Raw genomic sequence first — 15,734 nt, forward strand, 5'->3', positions numbered from 1 at the left:
AAAAATGCAATCATGAAAGTGTGGATATATAATGCTACGGGAAAAGTAGCGATGTTAACCTATTCAGGAGCGTCAATGACAAAAATCAGAGTTATTTGCTGATGAATGAACAAGAGGTCTTTTCTGAAAATAAAACTAATAAAGCTCTTGGAAAGCTTTAATTAGCTAACTGTAGTGTCACAAATCATGACTTTCTGCACATGTTCGGTCTTTGTAACCAGTTAGGTAGACTAGCCATGGTAAATGTGGGGTTATGAGATATAAAAGGGGACTGGGTCTGGATAGGATAAACTTTGGAGGCTCCATGTGACCTCAATGGGCTGAATAGCCTCCTTCCGTGCTGTGTTCTACAATTCTCTCTTGTAAAATAATCCTGCCCTTTACAGTCTTACCGCTCCCCCTCAAGAGGCATTTGGATAGGTATAAGAATAGGAAGGGTTTGGAAGGATATGGGCTGGGTGCTGGCAGGTGGGACTAGATTGGGTTGGGATATCTGGTCGGCATGGATGGGTTGGACCGAAGGGTCTGTTTCCATGCTGTACATCCCTATGACTCTAAGTGGACACTGCCTCCCTCCAAAACCCCAGCACCTGAGTTTCTGCTCTTCAAAAGCAAGCCACATATTAATATTTGTTAGTCAATGTGTTTTGTTTTAAAAACATGCGATAGAGATGAAGAAATGATTTCAAAAGCACAGATAATAAATGAGGCTAAAACCAAAGTAACTTCGTTTGGAATAAGCAGAAAATAAAATCAATAATAAAAGCTCCATACACATCCAAAGTATTTGATTTATTAAATCTGCATCATAGTTGTAAATCTTTAATCCGATTTCATTCTGTAATCTGATGGAAAGGTATTGCATTTAGTGGTTAATTTGATAGTCTCTGCTTTCACATTTGTTTAGTGGGAGCCATTCATCTATTTTATTACATACCTATTCCTGACAGCTTTTAAACACCACAACACACAAGGAAAGCTATAATTCATCACACGTCACCTCACGTTGTCCGCATTGTGTGGAGTAAGCTGCCTCATGAAGGCAGTCCACACAGCGTTGGACTGAGTCAACATTTTTTTTGGAATACAACACCATGCCACTCACAACTGACTCATTTGAAGTTTGGTTTTCTGCCGTCGATTCTCAGCCCGAGTCTGATATTTCCGATCTCGGACACCCCCCGGATTGTGAAAATTCTGGGGTTATCGGGATAATCTTAAAATCAACAATATTAGGAGGCTGAGATACATAGACTCTTGATCAGGAGGGGAATTAAAGGTTATGGGGAAAATGCAGGAACGTGGATGTGAGGAATGTCAGATCAGCCATGATCCTATTGAATGGCAGAGCAAGCCAGAGGGGCTGAATGGCCTACTCCAGTTCCTATGGTCTTATCCCTTCTGTTGCCTTAATGGTCCCAGTGACAACGGGTCACTTTCAAAGATTTCTTTCACTTTTTCCCCTCAACGTGAGCCTTTCTGCAGATGTACTTGAGAAAGCCACTTGCATAACTGGTAAATAACACAGAAAAAGTCACAGCAGGCTGGGAAGGAGTGAGTTAAATCGGGTTGAAACACAGGCCACATTTGGCTATGACAAGAAGAATTTGTGTTAACAAAATCATAAACCCAATCCTTCAAATTCTTTTCCCCTTTTTTAAGAGCATACTTGTTTTCTCTCGTCATGACTAAAACAAGTCCATGGAGGAGGTCGGTACCCCATCAGTGAGTCTCCCTTTATTTACACATGCACAGTACATCAACTCTGACCAGCCAGCTCAGACCCTGTCCCTACAGTTGTGAGAATTTCTGAGAGTCATGCTTTTTTTTAAATTGACCCACACCACGACTGCACCCAAAGCGGGTCCAGCAGTATTTTCCTCAAATCCCCCGTGGCTGTGTGTGTGTTAGATTAGATTACTTACAGTGTGGAAACAGGCCCCTCGGTCCAACAAGTCCACACCGACCCGCAACCCACCCAGACCCATTCCCCTACATTTACCCCTTCACCTAACACTACGGGCAACTTAGCACAGCCAATTCACCTGACCTGCACATTTTTGGTTGGTGGGAGGAAACCGGAGCACCCGGAGGAAACCCACGCAGACATGGGGAGAACATGCAAACTCAACACAGACAGTTGCCTGAGGTGGGAATTGAACCCAGGTCTCTGGCGCTGTGAAGCAGCAGTGCTAACCACTGGGCCGCCCCGCTGTATGTACAGTGACACAGGAAGAAGACATCATTGTGCAAACTCATACTTTAAAAGTGGACTTAGCATTTTGTTGTCACTGCTACACAAACTCTTGTACCATTGTGCCTTTAGCAGAACGGAATCATAGAATCTCTACAGTGTGGAAACAGGCCACGAGGTCCAATAAGTTCACTCAACTCCGAAGAGTAACCCACCCAGACCTATTCCCCTACATTTACCCCTGCCTAATGCACCTAACCTACATATCCCTGAACACTAGGGGCAATTTAGCTTAGCTAATTCACCTAACCTGCACATCCTTTGGGTTGTGGGAGGAAACCCGAGCACCCAGATCAAACCCATGCAGATACTGGGAGAATGCACAAACTCCACTCAGACAGTCGCCCAAGGCTGGAATCGAACCCGGGTCCCTGGCACTGTGAGGCAGCAGTGCTAACCGCTGAGTCACCGTGGGTCTAATCACCCTGTACCTTCCTGGCACTGTCCTGGTATTCTACAGCTCTTATAGCCTTCATGGTCATACCCAGCGGAAACCCAGAACGTGTCGCTGAGGCTCACTCGAAAATTTAAAAGAGACGATCAATAGATTTTGGTTGGTTTAGGCATGGCGGGTACATGGAGTGAAGGCACAGATTAGCCGTGATCTGGCTGAACAATGGATCAGACTTGAGAGGCTGAAAGACCCCTTCCTGATCGTGCGTTTTCCTTCTCTGATGTTAAGAAAGAATTTCAACCTAAAAAAAACAAAATTTTAAAAAAGATCTATTCAAGGCTCTGATGTCTGACATACCAATGGCAAGAAATGTCAGATCAATCATGATCCTATTGAACAGCAGAGAAGACGTGAGGGGCCAAATGGCCTACTCCTGCTCCTATTTCTTACCGTCTTATTTCTAAAGGGACATTTGGCATCAGAGGAGACATCTGAGAGTAAAGATGCTTAATACTGAGGCCCCCTCTGCCTATTATACTGGTGGATATACAAAGAGCAAGGAGTCCCATATTAATACATCAACTGGAGCATGAGCACGCCATTCAGTCCCTCAAGCTTTCACTATATACTCTCTATTCCAAACTCAACACTGACAATCTCAGACTCCCTCATGAGTCAGGAATCTATCTGCCACTACTAAAGACTCCAAAACCTCTGGGGAAAAGATCCCTGCCTATCTCCATCTTAAATGGGAGTGCCTTTATGCTTAAACCACGGCCCTAATTCCAATGAACATTCTTCCCTCAACAATCAGCGGGAATGGCTCATTCATTCCAACAGCTGGTTAAGGAATCTTGGTGTGGGCAGATTGGCCACTCCGTTTGTAAACAAAACCAGATTGCTGTGTGTGAAGTGTTATGTGGCAGTCAACAGCATCCAAACAGGGCACCCAACCCATAGTTTGTTCAGCCAAAACGCTGTCTAAGAGAATCGCTCCAACACAGCCAGTTAAAACTAAACTCGGGGAAAGTAGCAGTGTAGATACTCAGTACTTAAAAGGGTAGACATTCCCAGGAAAAGAAAGAGTTCCACTCCAGATTGTAGCCAGCTAAGACAAGCATATGCTGCCTCTCCAGTCTGTGGTCACACCAACCTCAACTTACTCCCCGGCTAAGTAGAAATCAAATTACTTTTCACACACAGTTACACAGTTTAAATGCCGAGAGCCTGCAAGCTACAGCAGTGAACCAGGATCAAAAACCACTTCACATGAATATCCCTAACTCTCCAAGCTTTACGTGGAAACAGGAGAGGAGCAAAATAAAAACATTTTGTTAAAAATCACTGTCGGGTGCACAGTATATTGTGAGCATGGGGCTGAGATGGGTATGCTTACCCAGGACCAAACTGCAAGCAAGAAAAATAAAACAAATAATCAAAATAGAGAGAGAGAGAGAAAAAGTCTGAATAAACTGTTCTTACTGGGTTATAGCCTTATTGAAGTTAACAGAAGGACTTTACTGTACCAGACTGCAGGGGGTTCATTCTGCTTTTCATCTCTAAGGGTAGCAACTCAAGGTTCTGCTGTAAATTTGAGGAAACAAAATACTGTTCCCTTTTGGTTCTTTTATTCACAAGTCATTTACTTCCATCTGTCAGCTTTCAGCTGTCTGAGGCCCATAAAACTCTGGCATCCCCTTGCTAAACCTCACCGTCTCTCAAACCCACGTCTCTACCTTAAACTTTCAATGACTGGTCTTCCAGCCTCCTCCTTCGACTTCATGTCAAATCGTATGCCCATTTCATCACCTATGGACATTTTGTCAGAGGAAAGGTGCTGAGTAGTTGCTAACTGCTCTCATTGCATCCTTGCTCCATGAATCTTTGATGCCAGATTAGTATCAATTCTCTTCACCTCTCACTCCTAAAGGTGCCAAAATCTTCCACTTCCAAAACCCCACTGAATGTCTCAATGATTCTGAATGTAAATATCAGTCAAGTAGTGTGAGAGGGAAAAGATCTAAAAGAGGTAAAAACAATGACTACAGATGCTGGAAACCAGATTTTGGATGAGTGGTGCTGGAAGAGCACAGCAGTTCATCCGAGGAGCAACAAAAGACCTATGGGGTGACCTTTTTACACAGAGGGTGAATGGAATGAACTGCCAGAGGAAGTGGTGGAGGTTGGTACAATTGCAACATTTAAAAGGCATCTGGATGGGTATATGAATAGGGAGGGTATAGAGGGATATGGGCCGGGTGCTGGAAGGTGGGACTAGATTGTTGTGGCATATCTGGACAAGTTGGACTGAAGGGTCTGTTTCTGTGCTTTACATCTCTAGGACTCTGACTCTCAGTGTGATAAAACCAATATTTAGTGCGCAACCTGTTAAAACTCATGGTAGTGCGTCAGACACCGATCCATGGCAAATGCAGCTAAATGGAACAAGAAAATAAATGTGGGAGAGTCATGGCGTCATTCAGCACTGACACAGACCCTTCAGTCCAACTAGTCCACATCGACCAGGTTCCCAAATTAAACTCGTCCCACTTGCCTGCATTTGGCCCATACCCTTCCAAAGCTTTCCTATTCATATTCGTATCTAAATGTCTATTAAACATTGTGATTGTAACTGCATCCACCATTCCTCTGCAAGTTCATTCCACACACTAACCAGTCTGTGTGAAAAGCCTGTCCCTCATTTCCTTTCTAAAACTTTCCCCTCTCACCTTAAAAATATGCCCCGTAGTTTCAAACTCCACTCACCTTAGAGAAAAGACCCTTGCTATTCACCTTATCCATGCCCCTGATGATTTTATAAATCTCTATAAAGGTCAACCTCCTCCTCTCCTAGTGAAAGAAGTCCCAGCTTATTTTTATAACTCAAACCCATTCCCGGCACCATCCTGGCAAGTGTTTTCTGAACCGTCTCCAATTTGAGAGGCGGGGGTGCGGGGATTGGCATAGGTTCACACCTATAGTTAGAACAACTGTTTCAGAAAAACTGGAAACAAAAAAAACAAACAAATTGCCACAATTCCAAATGCTGCCACTACCTCTCACAGAGAGTAATGTGGATTTCTCCTTAAGACAAACAATTCCAAATGACTAAATCAGGCAATGGATACCTCGGTATTCACAGAACGGAGCCTGTTGCAACAAGGTGATGACAGAATGGACACTGACCTCTCGTTAAAGTGTGCGTCCCTGTGTTGGGGGAGTCCCTGCTTCCTCCTCTGACTCGATGAATTACTCGAAGATGGAATGTGAGACTCCATGGTACTGGAGTTCCGAACTGCAACGACTGCTTCTTGACGTGCCCTCAGGAGGTCTGCGAGGAGGCAAAAACATTCATTTTCCTTTTATTTGGCATTTCCCCGCCTCAGCAGCTAAGATATATGAATACTTCAGCCCTTCACCAGCACCATAAATACACTGCCAGAAGCCATCGCACATTGAACAGCACACAGTGTTTGTTTTCAGTCTGAAACACTTGCATTTATGATTACCAAGGTCTCAGCTCTTCCCAGTAACATTAGCTTTTTGGATTTCTGTGATCCCAGCTTTACACTCCCCCACCCCAGCTCGGCAATCTACAGCCAATATATCCCATCTGCAGAAGTGGGCAGAATGATAACAGAGCCTCACTCAACGTGTTATGTCATTATTTGACTAACATGGAATGCAGGCTATTACTAAAGAGGTCTCTACAAAGATACTCTGGACCATCCTAATTGACTTCCCGCAATCCAAAAATGTGCAGGTTAGGTGAACTAGCCATGGGAAATTGCTCACAGTGTTCAGGGATGTGACAACCTGGTGGGGTTGGCTGATTATTGCAGCTCAACACCCCCCCACCCCCCAAGATCTCCACGCCCCTCTAATTCTGGGTTTTGCACATCCCTGATTTTAAAAGCTCCAAGTCCAGTGGTCTCACCTTCAGCTCCCTGTGCTGTCCGATCTGGAATTCTGTCAGGATCAGAGTTTGCTTGGTAGTATTTCTGCAGGATGTCTTACAGAAATGCCAGTTGTTGTTGTGGCATGGATGGATTGTTATGATGGTTGCTAACAGTTAGGATTGATCTTATTAACATTTTTTATTCATTCACTGGGTGTGGGTGTCACTGGCTAAGACAGCATTTACTGCCCATCCCTAACTGCCCAGAGGGCAGTTAGCAGCCAACCACATCGCTGTGGGTCGGGAGTCACATGTAGGCCAGACCAGGTAAAGATGGCAGTTTCCTCCCCTAAAGGACATTGATGAATCAGTTGGATTTTTACAACAATTGTTAGTGGTTATGTAGTCACCATTAAACTAGCTTTAGTTTTTATTCTTGAATTTTTGTTGAATTCAGATTTCACCTTCAATCATCATGGAATACAAACCCACATCGCAGAACAGTAGCTTGGGGTTCTGAATTACTAATCTAATGACATTACCATTACCCCAGCAGTTGCTCCAGTAACCTTCCAAAAGAGCAGTCCACCCAGACCCACCACTCGTTATCCCTTGAACCCTGCATTTCTCACACCGACCCTCTGAAGACAATACCACCCTGTAATCCTGCATTTCCCATGACTCATCCACCTAGCCAGCACATCCCTGGACACTGTGGGTATTTGCACCTGGCTAACCCACCTAACCTGGGTACCTTTGGTCTGTGGAAGGAAACCACAACACCAGAAGGAAACCGACAAGACACGGGAGAAGGTGCAAACTCCACCCAGCTGCCCGCGGCTGGAGTCAAGCCTGGGTACTGGCGCTGTGAGGCAGCTGTGTTAACCATTGAGCCACCATGCCTCTCTTCCCTCAAAGAGGCAGTGCCCCTAGGTTTTTTTGATTAGACTTAGATTAGACTTACAGTGTGGAAACAGGCCCTTCGGCCCAACAAGTCCACACCGACCCGCCGAAGCGAAACCCACCCATACCCCTAACCTAACACTACGGGCAATTTAGCATGGCCAATTCACCTGACCCGCACATCTTTGGACTGTGGGAGGAAACCGGAGCACCCGGAGGAAACCCACGCAGACACGGGGAGAACGTGCAAACTCCACACAGTCAGTCGCCTGAGTCGGGAATTGAACCCGGGTCTTCAGGCGCTGTGAGGCAGCAGTGCTAACCACTGTGCCACCGTGCCGCCCAGTTATTTTGAACTGGAAGCTGGCGTAAGTCCTTTCATGAGTGCTGCATAATCTAGGACTGAGACAACAATCATTTGTATTTACTTAACATTTCACTGGAGTAACAAATCTCAAAGCACTTCATGGGAGTGTTTTAGTTCAGAATATAACACCAGGGTACAGAAGGACATATTAGGCCAGGTGATCAAAAGTGGGTTGTAAGAAGTTTGTTAAAACGTAGTGGGCAGCACAGTGGTTAGCACTGCTGCCTCACAGTGCCAGAGACCTGGGTTCAATTCCCGCCTCAGGCAACTCTCTGTGTGGAGTTTGCACATTCTCCCCGTCTCCTCCCACAATCCAAAAATGTGCAGGTTAGGTGAACTGGCCCGTAGTGTTAGGTGAAGGGGTAAATGTAGGAGTATGGATCTGAGTGGTATACACTTTGGTGGGTTGGTGTGGACTTGTTGGGCTGAAGGGCCTGTTTCCATACTGTAAGTAATCTATTTTTTTTTCAGAGTACAGCACAGGAACAGACCCACCACGCCTGTACCAACCATTCTAAACTAATCCTATCTGCACATGGTCCCTATCTCTCTATTCCCTGCCTGTTCAGGTGTCTGTCTAATGCCTCATATACAGTACAACTGTTTCAGCTTCCACCACCTCCCCCTGACAGCAGGTTCCAGGCACCTACCACCCTCTGCATATAAAAAAACCTGCTGCGTACACATCCTTTAAATTTTCCTCCTGTCACCTTAAACCTATGCTCCTGGTATTTGTCATGTGAAAATGGGCCAATTAAAAAGAGTTTACTGATGTTTCCACTCCATCAATTTCATTCCTGTCATTTCCATTCGAACAGTGAGTCTTGGTTACGGCACTGGGTAAAATGAGCTTTTACTGGTGTTAATGAGGCCAACATCTGAAGAATGAGAGAGCTGGAACACGATGAATTAAAGATTATTCTATCGAAAGCCAACTGAACGCAATCAATTTCAGAACCAGTGAATGCTCTGGGAAAATAACATTGTTAAACTGTTAAAGCTGGGAGAATTCAGTTTAATCTCTTTGCTCATCTCCTGCTGTTAAGCCATACTTTCACAAGTTGGCAAATCTAAAACTTTATTCTTCTCTGCATTATCCCCCCCTCAGACCTAGGTTTCAGCAAAAGAGGGTGAGGTAGAGGGGTGATTCCAGGACTTAGATCTAGCACAACTAAAGGCATGGTTACCACGCGTGGAACAGAAAGTGGGGGACACCCAAAAGGCCAGAATTAAATGTGTGCAAATTTCCCAGAAGATTATGGGACTGGAAAGATGCAGACATGAGTGAAGGCAAGGCCAAGAGAGCATCCTGAACACAGGGATGAGAATTTCTAAGCTAAAAGTATGGCTTCACTGGAAGCCAATGAGCACAGTGATGCTAGGGAAGTGGGACTTGGCAGCAGGATGAGCAGCAGGGATCAGGAATGATATCAATTGCATGAAGATGTGAAACTCAGAAACCTTTTCAGTCCAGCATCTCGGTTCTTCTGCATTAGATGATCTCCGGGGATTTGGGCAGTGGGAGCGTTGGGGGGCGGGGGGAAGGAAAGATGACAGGAGGATGCTCCAGTCGCCCTCAGCGTCCCAGGGTAAGATTTATCACGGTATCATGAGGGTCTTGCTGGAAAACAAATTTAGTTTTCCCAACGGGCAAAGGGAACAGCTGTTTTGAAATACCGAAGTTGTAAAAGGCAATACCTGATTTTACACAGGAGTCGGGATAATGTCCTTCCAATGTGCGACAGTTAAGATTCTTACAAAATTCTTTCATGGGAGGAGGGTGCAATTGGCAAGGTCAGTATTCAATGCCTTTCTCTAAATACCCTCAAGATGATAGTGTTAGCAGCTTTCTTAAAGTGTTGCAGTCCACATGGTGTAGGGTCACAGGGCTTTAAGGGAGCTCCAGGATTTTGACTTCTGCAACAATGACAGAATGATGATATAGTCCACAGTCGGGAAGGGGGGAGGTTTGCAGGGGCACGTGCAAATGGTGGTGTTCCCATGCATCTGCTGCCCTGTCCCCTGGTGGAGCACATAGGTTTGCAAAGTGCTATTATGGGATTCTTGCTACGATACGTCTTATAAAAGATACATATGCTGTCATTGGCTTCCTGCACAATGTCCAAAGCAGTGGGCAGGGTGCCAATCAAGTGAGCGGCTATTTTCCAAATGGTGATGAGATATTTATCTATTGTTGGAGCTACATTGCCTCCAGGCAAGTGGAGTGTATTCCTTCGCACCCCTGAGTAGTGCCTTGGAGATGGTGGACAGGCTTGGAGGAATCAGGTGGTGAGTTATTCAACCTGCCACTGTAGACACAGAATTTATTATGGGTGGCTCAGTTAAGGCTCTGCTCAACGGTAATTCAGCAACAGCAATGTCATTATACGTGAAGAAGTGACATCAGGTGTCTGAGGTGCCTTAGTGAGTTGTTCAGGGGCAGCACGATGGCTCAGAGGTTAGCACTTCTGCCTCACAGCACCAGGGACCCAGGTTCAGCTGTCTGTATAGAGTTTGCACATTCTCCCTGTGTCTATGTGGGTTTCCTCTGGGTACTCCGTTCTCCTCCCACAGTCCAAAGATGTGCAGGTTAGATGGACTGACCATGCTAAATTATCCACAGTATCCAGGGATGTGCTGGCTATGTGGATTAGACATGGGAAATTACAGGTTGGGATACTCTTCGGAGGGTCGGTGTGGACTTGATGGGCTGAATGGCCTGCTTGCACACAATAGAGATTCTATGACTCTATGATTATGGGTCATACTGTGCATTGCCAGAGGAGAAAGGGCATGAATGTCCAAAGTGTCCGAAAGAATACCAATCAACCAGATTACTTGGATAGTGGTATCAAACTCCTTGCTGTTGGATTGAAGCTATTGCTCAAAACACACAGCCCTCGTGATATCCAGTGCTTTGAACCATTCCACCATGAATAGAACTGGCTGAAAGCTGCCATCTGTGAGGCTGGGGACCTCACGACAGAGCCAAGAGGGATCATCCACCCAACATCTGGGTTAAGATGCATGTAAATACTTCAACTTTGTCTTTTGTATCGGTGTGCTGGCTTTATCCTCATTGAGGGTGCGGATGTTTGTGGAGCCTCCTCCTTCTTTGAGTTAATTGTCCAAACAATTCATGACTGGTTGTGACAGGACAGTAGAGCTTAGATCTGATCCGTTAATTGTGGGATCATTTAGATCTGTCCATTATTGTGCTGTTTGGCAAACATGTAATTCTGCGTTGTAGCTTCATCAGGATGTGACCTCATATTCATGGTACACATCACCCTGCACTTTTCACTGAACCAGATTTAATCTCTAGCTTGTTATGGGAATGGTGGACTAGAGGTAAACGGTATAGTAATCAGCAAATTTAATTGGTCAGGTTTGGTGACAGATCGGTGTTTCTTAGGTGCAGAGTTAATGTTGAGGGCACTCCCCTCCTCCCTGTGTACCACTGTGCTGCCAACTCTGGTGGCACAGGACGGAAGCTGGTAACACCCGACACAGTCCAGAAAATACAATTTGCCCACAACTTGATCAGTTTGTGGGACAGCGTTCTAATCAAGACAATTGCCCAGGTGTTACAGTGAGATGGCCATTGCCATTGCCATTTCTGGTCCCCAGTTTCATCCCTTTTAGACTTCATTACAGCTTGATACAACTGAGTGGCTTGCTAGGTCATTGCAAAGGGCAGCTAAGAGTCAACCATATTGCTGTACGCTTGTTACCACACAGACCTGATCCTTTCTTTTATTAAGGGGATTCCCTAACCAGATTTTTTAACAATTGGTAACGGTTTCATAGTCATCATTACTGAGACTAATTTTTAATTCCAAATTTATTCATTGCATTAAATACAATTGGGTTTGAACCCACGTCGTCACAGCATTACTTCTAGATTACTAACCCAGTGACATTACCAGTCACTTACTCCTCCAAGTTTGAGTAAACTTCATCCTTTTAACAAAGTCAGTAAACCCATTTTCACTGTTGAATGAAGGGAATTAACACAGACCCCCAAAATCCTGACTTAGCATGGGGTCACCGTGCAGAGAGAGAGAGTGAGAGTCAGAGAGAGAGAGAGACATGACTGGTGATGGTTTAACCTTAGGGTCACCACATCTCATGTGAGAGGAGAGGTTGAAGGAGAGCCCTTTATGGTAACCTCAGCTGGTGTGGGGATTGAGCTGTTGGCATCTCTCTACATCACAAGCCTTCCACCCAGCCAACTGAGCTAATCAAGATATATTACCTAAAATAAAGCAAAAATGTCACAATAATTTCAGAATTTCAGGGTGGCTCAGTGGTTCGCACTGTTGCTTCACAGCCTCAGGTCTGGGTGGAGTTTGCGCATTCTCCCCGTGTCTACATGGGTTTCTTCCTGGTGCTGGATCAGTGGTGCTGGAAGAGCACAGCAGTTCAGGCAGCATCCAACACTCGTTGGATGCTGCCTGAACTGCTGTGCTCTTCCAGCACCACTGATCCAGAATCTGGTTTCCAGCATCTGCAGTCATTGTTTTTACCTTTCTTCCTGGTGTCCCAGTTTCCTCCCACGGTCCAAAATGTGCAGGTTATGAGGCTAAATTGCTCATAGTGTGCAGGCTTAGGTGGGTTAGCCATGAGGAATGCAGGATTCCAGGGCTAGGATAGGGAGGCTGGGGCACAGCAAGATGCTGTTTGGAGGATCTGTGTGGACTCACTGGGCTGAGTAGCGTGCTTTCACACTGCAGGGAATCTATGATTTTTTGCAACTATACATTTTCTTTTCAAATGTCTGCCACATGATGTGAAATTAAAACAAGTTGTTTCACCCTGTTCAATGTTTGCAATTCGTATAAAATCCAATATAATGCCAACAGTAAAGTCCACATAACATTAGAGCCAGTGATTCAACTAAGTGAGGGGGGGGGGGGGAGAAGAGAGGGTGTGGCAATAAAAACCTACCTATCTGCTTGTGTGAACAGATGCAGAGGGTTTTGCGTCTATCACACAGTGGGTGCCACACCACAAGAGTGTCATGCATTTTCATTTTACGGATTTTAAATATAATCCAGTCATTTCCGGCAGGCTGCTTCATTTCGAAACCTTGGACAGGGGCCAAGAATTTTCAAACCTGCAGCTGCTACCAACCTGGAGAAGGACCAAGCTGACCTCAAGATGTGCCTGATCAGAACACTACGAGGCTGTGTGAGCTTAAAAGGAAGATGTAGCCTAACCTCAGTCAGACAAAAGGAGCGTGACGCATGTTACAAAGAGCAATGCCAAAGGGGATGTGTGAGTGGCACACTCAAATTGTCAACAGAGGCAGCACTTTCAGTAAATCGAGTCACACAGGTGACTGTCACTGTGATGTTTGTCAGGTTTGAGGCTTAAATGTACTGGGAAATGCATTAATAACGTGGTAGTCTAATTCCAATAAGAACTGGCGACTAATACCAGATGCCCCTTCCCCAATCACCTTTCCCCACTCCCCAACCTGACCAACCACCTCCCACCCAGGTTAACCAGAGCTTCACACCAGCCTGTAATGAGCATTAACAGACCAAACAAAACGCTGCTCAGCAACACCCAAACTAAGCCATTGCCCTTCGGGAACAGCCATGCTGTGAGAGTGAGTCATGCTCCCCCAAGGCATCCAAAGCAGCTCGGCTACCCATCTAATCCTCTGCCATGGTGTGTGATTACTGCCAGGGTAATTAGCTGCTCACTCTGTCACAACATTCAGTCAGAAAGAATGCATCCAGCGCCGACTTTACAGCATCAAAATCCCATTTCTGTATTCCTTAAACCAAATCTGCTGAAGGGTGTAAATAGGAACATCTGGTGCATCACATTAAAAGAAGCTTGCCCTTTGTGTCAAAGAGATCAATGCAGCTTACAGACACCAAGATGCTTCCTCCCCCGCTTCTTTGCACCACACGCTGTAGATTGCTTTATATCACAGCATCCCAGTTCCAAGCAGAAAGCGTTCTCCCCGTGTCTGCATGGGTTCCCTCCGGGTGCTCTGGCTTCATTCCACAGTTCAAAAACATGCAGGCTACGTGGAATAATCATGGGAAACTGTCCATAGGGTCCAGGGACATGCAGGCAAGGTGGAATAATCATGGGAAACTGTCCATAGGGTCCAGGGACATGCAGGCAAGGTGGAATAATCATGGGAAATTGCCTGTACTGTATAGAGATATATAGGCTAGGTGGATTAGCCGTAGGAGATGCAGGGTTACGGGGTAGGCTGGGTCTAGGTGGGATGCTCTTCGGAGGGTCAGTGCAGACTCGATGGACCGAATGGCCACATTCCACAATGTCAGGAGCCTATGATTCTATCCTGCGATTTAGGGTACTGTAGCCGGCCAGTGGTTCCAATTGGCCCGTGCTTGCAATGACACCCCTCCTTCAGTTGTGTGAATAAAGGGAGAGTTTCTGACAGTTTCAATCTCTGCATCACCTCCCTCCCCTCCTTTACCGGTTGCCTGGGCCAGCTTTTATCAAGTTGCTTATTTAACGCAAAAGGGGATTGCTTAGTAAGGCCGGGCGAGAGCTCAGAATACACACCAACTCTCTCCTTGCTCCGAGGGGGTTGCAGGGGGAAGGACAGAGAGAAACAGCTGCAGTCAAAAAAAAAGCCTTTTTTTTCACCACAGCATCCGCTCGATGGGGATAAAAAAACAGGGTGGATTGCATTTGTAGATAATAAAATTAGATAATCTAAAAGCCAAGATCGACACAGTGTCATTTGCATCTAGTTACTCTGCACTCCCACCGTCTGCTTCTGTTCAAACTTCGCTCACTTGGCATCTTGCCAACAGACTGTTAAATAAACTCTCCCGTTAATCCACAAGCGTCACCTGAATGAGTCACTTGGACCGCCTAGGGCTACAGGTTCAGTTTGAACTCTGCGCACACGCAACAAAAAAGGCCAGCCACAAAGATTTCCCCTACCCACCCCACTATGTGCCTCTTCCCTTTTATCCTTCAGTCTCAGAGCGCCGCCGCTTAAAAAGGCAATGACATTCTTAAAACGGCAACATCTACTGCCTCACCTGCACCTTCCATTTAAAAAAAAGTGCGGTGTCTGAGTTCACCTGTTAACCCTCCCCTCCTCACCCCAAACAAGCACCTCTCCCTGACTTACCAACACCTTCCCCCTCAGCAGCCAAGACCTGACTCGGATCGAAAACCTATTTTGAATTCCACTATTTAAATTTTTTTTTAAAGAACTCCAGCTTAATCGTGATCCCCAGGAATGCCCAAATAGAGAGAAACCAAAAACCGAAAGAACTGCGGATGCTCTAAAATCAGAAACAAAAATAGAAACTGCTGGAAAAACTCAGCATCACAGCTGCTGCCAGACCTGTTGAACTTTTGCAGCAATTTCTACTTTTGTCACAGAGAGAAACCAATTCGCAGAGATAACAACTTCACCCAAATTATCCTTCGACAATCTGAACCGCTGTATAACGTGGAAAAGAAACAGTTGCAAGCACCCAAATTTGCAGCACCTTAAATCTAACAGGGTCAAAAATCAACTGACTGATCATGGCCACTGAACAAAAGCAGGTCCTTAACATTGCTAAATGGAAATATACAACAGTAGGTTTACATTCAGGAGAGGACTTCAGAGACATTTTAACATTACACAGAATGTATCCAACACATATTGATTTTAAAGATGGTCCCTTTAACACCAAGGTGTGGTACACAAGAAGCTGGTCAGCTGGTGATTGTAATTCCCATGGTACCAAGTCTGTGTGTACTTACTCTGTCTATGCTGCTTGGAAGTGCTTCAAGAATAAGTGCTTACATCACACACACATATGAGAAGAGAGAGGAACCATGTGTGGGCTGCTGATCACGTGTCTTTAAAGGAAAAGTGTACTGGGTTTCAGGCCCAGCAAAGGAAAGAGATGTACTT

At 45.4% G+C, this 15,734-nt stretch overlaps 1 protein-coding gene across 8 annotated transcripts in view; it reads right to left on the minus strand.

Annotated features, from left to right (window-relative positions):
- Window positions 1-15,734, minus strand: part of samd11 (sterile alpha motif domain containing 11) — a 321,180-nt gene that overhangs the window by 67,668 nt on the left and 237,778 nt on the right. For all 8 annotated transcript variants that reach the window (XM_060852148.1, XM_060852146.1, XM_060852147.1 and 5 more), the window contains one exon: window positions 5,835-5,979. In XM_060852148.1, the coding sequence (XP_060708131.1) occupies window positions 5,835-5,979 (145 nt within the window). The remainder of the gene's footprint in view (window positions 1-5,834; window positions 5,980-15,734) is intronic.

The sequence above is a fragment of the Hemiscyllium ocellatum genome, chromosome 37, assembly GCF_020745735.1.
Source record: "Hemiscyllium ocellatum isolate sHemOce1 chromosome 37, sHemOce1.pat.X.cur, whole genome shotgun sequence".
Taxonomy (NCBI): domain Eukaryota; kingdom Metazoa; phylum Chordata; class Chondrichthyes; order Orectolobiformes; family Hemiscylliidae; genus Hemiscyllium; species Hemiscyllium ocellatum.